The following is an 8,263-nucleotide window of genomic DNA, read 5'->3' as shown; positions in this document are numbered from 1 at the left end:
AAAGGGGATAGGGTTTTATGGTCCACCCAACCGAATGGCTAGAGTTTGCTCCAGGGCCCGAACGATCTTAATATTTTTTGGGACAGCTAATCCGATTACAGGTTAGGCATTCTATTGTCACTCTCACAGGTTCCTTTGATATATTTTGTTATTTTTATCTATGTAAATTTTTTAATTACATAATATTATAAGCATATTGTTTGTGCACACATCGGTTCTAGTTTGTGTTACTTGTTTCTTTCCTTCTTTTTTCTTATGTGTGGCCTTGTTGGTCCGGCTATAAATAAACAAATAAAAATGCTGTCAAATTATATCTCTTCAAGCCCTCTAATTCACTCCACACCTTTTACAATGCAAAAGTAGATCGGTCAAGTATGAACCGTCATTTTATTACTGTGGCTGTGGTACATAGACATGCCTCTAGGATTGTTATCTTTCAGGTGGCCACTAATCGACTATTTCTGATAAGATAAAACGATGAATGAATAAATAGAATGATGAGAAATCATAAATATCGAGTTCCATTAAATATCTAAATCAATAGACATCTCACTCTCCAAAATGAAGTCTTTCGTTTTATTGTTAAGTATTTCTTACGCAACGGCTTGGCTGGATCTGAAAACATTTCCAAAGTTCTACCCATTTGATAGAGAATTGCATAAAAGGGTACTAAATTCAGAATTGTGTGAGAAACAGTTAAATTACCTGAGGGATAACGATAGCACTCTACTTTTAAACTGTAAGTATTTTTTTGTTTAACTTTTCATTCACGCCTTAACATAGAGCACGTCACCATAGACAAATTTTAACAAGGTTTTGAACGATGATTGTGGTATTTTTCAATTTCGAATTTTAATAAGGTTCTGAACGATGATTGTGGTATTTTTCAATTTCAGTTCTCGATGCAGGGGCAAGAATTCCAAAAGGAGTTTTTGGAGGTAATTTTCGGGACATGGGTAATTTTTACCAATGCCTCGGTATAAGAAAGCGCGTTGAAAATATGGATATAGAAGGAAAGTACTGTACAATAAATATCCCTCTGACACCCAATACATCGTTTGATACAACCATAGCGTCACAAAATCCTTTTAAATGGACAACTTTAATTGAACTCGTGACACAAAACAAACACAACTATTTTAATCAATCCACGATTGATCAATTCAGCCTTGGGAAATATTTGTCATATGCTCCCTATGTCATGAAATTAGACGATGTCATCAGGTAGATTATATTTGGTTCGAATATGAGGTCTGCAAAGGTTTAATGCGGCTTATGTTAATTATTTATAATTATTTGTAGTAAGTCGGCCCAAAACAGAGCTCTAAACGTAGTGGTCCAATTAGCTTTATGTATTCCAAAAGCCTGCAGCACGAGAGAGTTTATAAATAAAGTGGGGAACATCACCACCTTAGGTCTTCAATATGAGGACAATTTATGTCGACTTCCCGACGACAAGCATTGGGTCACTGCAGATTATATAGCCATGTAAGTGAAAGTAAACATTTCCGTCATGTATTATCCGCCAACGGTACTCAATTACACACTACTACCACAGTCTAAATCCAGAGAACTCATAAAATAAATACATAAAAGGCATTATTTTGTATCTGGACAGGTCGTTGTAGTTGCATCGAGATATTTAGATAAAAGTTTAATTATATATAATTAAGTCCGTAATTCTTGTTTTCAGCGTTGTTTTTTCAGGCTTTGGATTAATTATATTTTTAAGTACGATGTATGACTTACATCATCTTTTTTACTTAAAAAAAGGTATGCAAATACTAATATTACTTATTTATAATTTAAATACTGAAGTTTCTATAGAAATACTTCGTAAATGTGGATTTTAGAGAAAATATATATTATTGATAAATTCAGTGACTTTTGCCGTGCCATCTGTTTTCGAAGGTTGGCTCATCAGGACTACTATAATTTTGATGCCGCGCTTCTGAACAATGAATTGGTGCTTTGACCAAACTGAACATAATATATTACATATTTATTTATTAATGCGGAAACATATATTAAAAAGTCTTTAATTATAAAAACTACAAATCTACGAAAAATAGCTTCACGTTTAATTTAAATTTTATTTGATGTAAGTTAAGAAAAGTCTTATTTTCAGATTTTAAGGACGAGAATATATTTCGCATCTTTTCTGCCTTTACAAATTTGTCTTTGTTATTGAACTTGTCAAATAAACCTGGATCATTGCAATGTCTCGATGGTATACGAGCAATCGCCATTTTTTGGGTGGTTATTGGACATGCTTTTGTAGGAAATCTTATAACTGCGTTTAACTTCCTTGATATTCAAGAGGTACGTACAATCACCATCGAATAGAAAACAGCAGTCGTACTACAATCTTTTAGGTTAGGGTCTCAGATTTTTTTTTCTAATAGGCAAGTAGGTGAGCCATCTGGTGAGCTCACACACACGTTCTCGTTTTGGGTCCAAGGCGTGCCGGTTTCCTCGCAATCCATTCATTGACCGTATGAGAGAGCGTTAAATGCGTACATAGACAGAAAGACCCTCATGGTGCACAGCAGCTTGAGTCGCACACTGAAGCCACTAGGCCAACATTGCTCGCCTAGGCATTATAATCATCGAACAAGCAAAATTGTTTTCCGCAGACCTTTTGCTAACTTTTCCACTGGCGACTACCAGAGAATAGTAAACAATATAAAAACCGCTATCTATTTTTATAATAAAAATTATCCATTGTACAATGTGTTTACAGTGGCAATCTTCGTTAAAGTCGATGTGGATAACGGGCGCACCCATCACAGTCGACACGTTCTTTATGATCAGTGGTCTACTACTGGTTTACACCAGTATGGCTAAATATACGAGCTGTAAGTTTTCTTTTACATATTTTTCCTTTTTGTTAATTATCACGCGTTATTGAGTCAATTTACACTTATGTAATGTGGTAATTAAAAAACATTATAAAAGTATGAATCTACAATGTTTTGATAAGCATTAAGTGGATGTTATTAAAATAGTATTGAAATAACTATCACAAAATACACAGATACGGATAACGGAGATTAAATTTAATCGTAAATCAATACCGATTAATGTGTTTTTCTGTGATTCATAAACATACGTAGTTTATTCTATTATCTTTTAGAAATAATTTTCCGCTACCTCAATCAATTAATGGTTTAGCGTCACAATTAAAAACCACATCTATCCTGATTCCTAAGTATTGGCAAACTATAAGTAAATAGTTTGTTTTTCCTTGGCGCTTAAACCAAACCATATACATAGATTACATATTTCCTAATATACCTAATAGGTACTACTATAGGTACCCTACTCTTAAAACTAAAATCGGAATAATAGATACTATATTTTTATAATGTGTTTTATTCCGACAGAGAAGACATCGTAAATTAAGAAATCATTTCAAAATATTATTTAATTTACAGTGGGACTACTGAAAAACCTTCACGTTTTCTACTTGAGCAGATTATTGCGTATGTTTCCCGTGTTGGCATTAATGGTTCTCTTCGAGGCATCGCTCTATAACAGAATATCAGACGGCGCATTTTGGCATGTCGCGGGGAACGGCGTACACACCTGCAGAGCTCTTTGGTGGAGCACACTGCTGCATCTTCAGAACTTTGTTAATCCATTAGCAGAAGTAACTAAATTAAGATTGTATTTACTTACTAGAGACAATTGTTTCCAAATATTCTGAACAAAGGTTCTGAAACTTTAATCAAATTGCTTGCGAACTGTTGTAAAAAGACAGTTTGAACACTATTTTACGTTGATTCAGTATGAAAAGACTTTATTATTCAGGAAGATTTTAATGAAATGCAAGTTTTAAAATAAAAATAGATAATGGCGTTTTGTATTGGCTTTTCAGCTTCAATTCTGTCGTTGTATTTCATTAAACTTTATTGTTTCTTTCCAGTGTCTCCCAGTTACGTGGTACCTAGCAATCGATGTACAGCTACATGTTATTTCACCAATAGTTCTATTTTGGTTACTTCGAGGCAGTAAAAGAACATCTTGGACAGCCCTCACCATAGGTTTCTTGGTGTCTATAGCTATTGCTACAACATACATATTTCTAACAGATGTCCATAGAAATTATTTTGTGTATTACTACGTAAATATATTGGTCCGTTCACCGCCATTTTTCGTGGGTATGATAGTCGGATACTGTCTCCGTATTTATAGGGATAGAGAGTTCAATATGTCTACGGTACGTATCTGTTTTCAAATTTATTATGTAATTTAACATTTAACTTAACGAACAATAATGTGCCAAACAATCTTCCTAGTAAGTATATAATAATTACCATACTAATGAGTATTTTTTTAGTCTTGAAGTTGAACAGGGCATAGAACATTTTATTCAATTATTTGCAGTGCCAATCGTCGGCAAGTCTCATCTCTGGTTTAAATATGCTTATTAGGCGGTTTCGCGGCGAAAATGGGTACGATCCCCACACAACAAGGAGCCAATATTTTGGCTGTCTCTTAGCATCCAACTCGACCTGTTCACGCTCACACGCACGCTCACTGTCTCAAACCACTAAAAGATCGCTTATATACACACAATCCCAAAAAAGTTCGCTCTGACCAGTCCAACTACTCAATAACCTAACAGCCAAAACCTCTTTTAAATAATGGAAACCAATATCAACGGCCACCTCCTGAGGTATTTAGAAGGCCGCCAGCGAATTAACGTTTGTCAATACGGCTTCTTCGTGGTGGCTCAGCTGGTGACTACCATGTACCTCTTAGACTCAGTTGCCTTTGTCTATCTATGTAGGCAGAGGTTTACTTTGGATTTAGAAAAAAGCTTCGATCGGGTGCGACATAAAGCCTCAGCCTTTGGGCTTCGCGAGACATTATGCAAATGTGCTGAACTCTCAAGTTTTCTGGCAGAACGGAGCATTAAGGTTGACATAGACGGGGCATGTTTCGACCTCAAACCCTGTGTCCTGCCCCGACACTTTTTCTTCTGCATCTCAATGACGGTGCAACCTAGCAACATTCAATGCTATGCGGTTGATAGCACTGGAAATACGCTTTACACTGGCCGTGCAGGTATTTTTATTTAATTTTTTTTAGATTCTCAGCGCATGTATGACCACTATTAGCCTTGCATTGTTGTGCTTGGTAATTTACGTCAACTTCTTAAAGGACTACAGTGTTTATAGCAAAGACTGGACTAATAGCTATGTCGGTAACATAATTGACTCATTTACTCGATCTATTTGGTCTGCGGCTTTAGGATGGATTATATTTATGTGCGTGAATGGATATGGTGGTACGTAGAACTCATTCAAATACATTTATCACGCTTTAACCAAAGAAGTGATTTTAGTATTTTAATAAAAACAATAATAATAAGCCTTTTAATCTAAATCTAAAATAGATTATATTTTATGATTTAGTAGTACTAGAAATTAACTTAGATTATGTTAATACTGTTAATAATTATGATAAGATCCCATCTTCATTAAGTGCCCCCTTAATTTCCTTCCAATGTTTCCCAGTTTTTGGTTTGGGGCAGACAATTTCTGCCGGCCACATCCACGAAATCATTTGCTCACCTTTAACGTGGTCTGTCAACGCTACTTTTCCCTAACTAGAGTGTAATTTAGCGAGTCTTTCTTAGGGTCCATCGTTGGTCTGTGAGTCTGCCGAAGTGACCTGGCCACCTCATTCTTATCTTGTTGCCTAATCATTTTACTACTTATTTTCGCTTTCTTTCGATTTTTTAGAAAACTTATTTCCATGGCTTTTTGTGTTATCTTAATTCTTCGAACTTTGGTTAAGGTACATGTTTGACATCCATCTTTTTTTTGTATTAAATTAGAGTCGCCTTTTAGAATTTCTTTTATAGTCTAAAACTTTTTCCAGGTATGAAAATTAAAAAAAATATGTTAATTTTGTAACATTAGATACAGGTATCACTTATTCCACGTCATTAAATTTGTATAGGTAGACATCACTACTCATCGGCAAAGAAGACAGTGGGTGTAGGCCTAGAGTAAAAGCCGGCGTAAAAAACTCTTGGTCAGATTCTTCGATTGACTTCTCTTGATTGTTTGATTTCCTAAACGACTGTTTGAGTTCTTATATATAATATGGGTAAACAAGTTTCTGAATGTCACACACAAAAAATTTCATTAAAATCGGTCTAGTCGTTTGAGAGAAGTTCAGTGACATAAACACTCACAGAAGAATTATATATATAAAGATTATCTTGTAATTATTTCTCCACTACAAGTGATATGTACATTTCAGGTCCCATTAATCAATTCCTGAGCATGGATATGTGGAAGATAGTATCTCGAATTTCTTATGCAATGTACATAGTCCATTTCTCAGTTATAAACGCTTATTTTTCTTCTATGGTTGAAAATCATTACTTTACTGTTGGAACGACCGTAAGTTAAATACCTTACATATTATCAAAAGATTAAACTTAGAATTAGTCAATTCAAACCTAGCAAAACTAGTCATCGACACACGAATAGGTACTTTTTGTAATTAAAGCAGTTTTTATTTCTGCCGAATCTATCTTCTCTATGCCTCCTGGGGTCTATCTGCGTTTAACAGTTTGCACAGTGAGTCATGACCTTTACTTACCTTTTCTTATTTTCAGGTATTCATATTCTTCTCGTGCTCGGTCGTTACAGTAGTGGTTTCGATTCTTTTAACTGGACTCATTGAAATACCATTTTCTATACTGTTCAAGAATATGCTGGATAAAGGTAATCTTAGGTTCAAAAACAATAGTATATCCTCAAACTCAAACTTATTCTTATTCTTATTTCAATTAGACCACCTTAAGGCACCTTTTACTTTCTAAGTCCCTATATTGTTGCATTTTTCAATTCGCACTGTGCACAACAATATGTATTGTAATCATAGTAAACATAATAATGTTATAATGTACATAATCAGATAACAAGCGCGTGTAATACCAGTTATGAGGGTTGTAAATGAAAGTAAACAGTTTATTTTAGCTTTTCTATTTATTATTTTAATGTCATATAAATATAACTTACATACAGTACATTGATTGACTTTTACTTTTAACTATGCTATGACTAAATATTATAAACTATGTACTGATAAAATTAATAATCATTAAATATTAAAAGCACTTTCTCATTTTTAGCTTGTAAGATTTAATAATATTTGTAGAATAAATAATGTGGTACCTATTCATTATCTAATAATATAATTTTTATTTCAGTTAGTGTGAAATATGAAAAACCCTTAGTTAAACCATCAGGACCTGTTGAAATTGAGAATACGAATATCAATGGAAATATTAATGAAGGATTTATTTGTGAAGAAACTAAAACTAATCTATAACTAATATTATAAAACGGTAAAGGTTGTGAGGTTGTAGGGGTAATGGAGTCTGGATCTACTTTATTTTGTAAGAAAAGAACTCACGACACTACTTTAATTACTTAGTTTCAATTTTTACACTACTCACACTACAATTAAATATAACAAAACAGTGATGAGTAAGACTTTACTAGACTTTTTGTAATATAAAACATGATTTGTGTTTAGATTGGTCTGATATGTCATTGAATGAATTTTAAGTGTTTAGTTTAAGGGTTATTTATTGAATATAACTTGATGTATTATATCACAAACCACAGTTTGAACTTACTTTACATATAATGTATTTGCTTAAGCGTAAATCGTTATGTCGATTTTAAAGTGACTCGCCTTTTAAAGTGATGATTACATTGTCCATAACCGAAAGCCGTAAGTGTTTGATGGTGAGATTGAGACAACGTAGTTTTTATAAATAATGTAACATTGACGAACACTATCAATAAAATAAAATGAAAATCACATTAAGAAGCATTTCCTAATACTCTTATATCCTTATAGACCAACCTTTACTTTTAGATTGAAAATTGTGTAAATGTATTTATATTGTAAAAAGTTATATTGTTGTAAAGTTTACATAAGTTTACATAATAATGTATTGTAAATATAAGAAACTGACACATGTTCTATTATTTTTTTCTGGATTAACTTTATTAATTCGCTGTTAATACGTATTTCACGTATATTTTCCTTTATCGGAGATAACTAATTGTCTATCAGCATTACCCATTCGGTAAAACATTAATAAATATTTACTTAGATATTTTAACATACCGATTCGTTATATCTATCTATCTATTGCAATTAGAAATATGGTTACAAAATTAGCAAAAAAATATTATTTAAAAGACAAAGATCTCACAGGAAA

The 8,263-nt window shown here is 33.2% G+C and overlaps 1 protein-coding gene across 1 annotated transcript; it reads left to right on the top strand.

Moving 5' to 3' along the window:
* The first annotated feature begins 495 nt into the window (after nt 1-495).
* Nucleotides 496-7,993, top strand: LOC125051236 (O-acyltransferase like protein-like). The gene is made up of 12 exons (XM_047651449.1): nt 496-739; nt 897-1,224; nt 1,303-1,488; nt 1,694-1,773; nt 2,129-2,322; nt 2,744-2,858; nt 3,438-3,652; nt 3,929-4,222; nt 5,098-5,296; nt 6,280-6,422; nt 6,641-6,749; nt 7,238-7,993. Exons 1-12 carry the CDS (start codon nt 562-564, stop codon nt 7,357-7,359), a joined length of 2,163 nt encoding a protein of 720 aa, XP_047507405.1. The 5' UTR covers nt 496-561; the 3' UTR covers nt 7,360-7,993.
* Nucleotides 7,994-8,263: the final 270 nt, after the last annotated feature.

The sequence above is a fragment of the Pieris napi genome, chromosome 7 (assembly GCF_905475465.1).
Source record: "Pieris napi chromosome 7, ilPieNapi1.2, whole genome shotgun sequence".
NCBI lineage: Eukaryota > Metazoa > Arthropoda > Insecta > Lepidoptera > Pieridae > Pieris > Pieris napi.
This window is presented reverse-complemented; position numbering and strand designations above follow the sequence as displayed.

Coding starts and splice junctions, on each gene's coding strand:
- LOC125051236 (XM_047651449.1), top strand. CDS start 562: ATGAAGTCTTTCGTTTTATTGTTAAGTATTTCTTACGCAACGGCTTGG. Junction 740..896: donor TAGCACTCTACTTTTAAACT/GTAAGTATTTTT, acceptor TTTCAATTTCAG/TTCTCGATGCAGGGGCAAGA. Junction 6,423..6,640: donor ACTTTACTGTTGGAACGACC/GTAAGTTAAATA, acceptor TCTTATTTTCAG/GTATTCATATTCTTCTCGTG.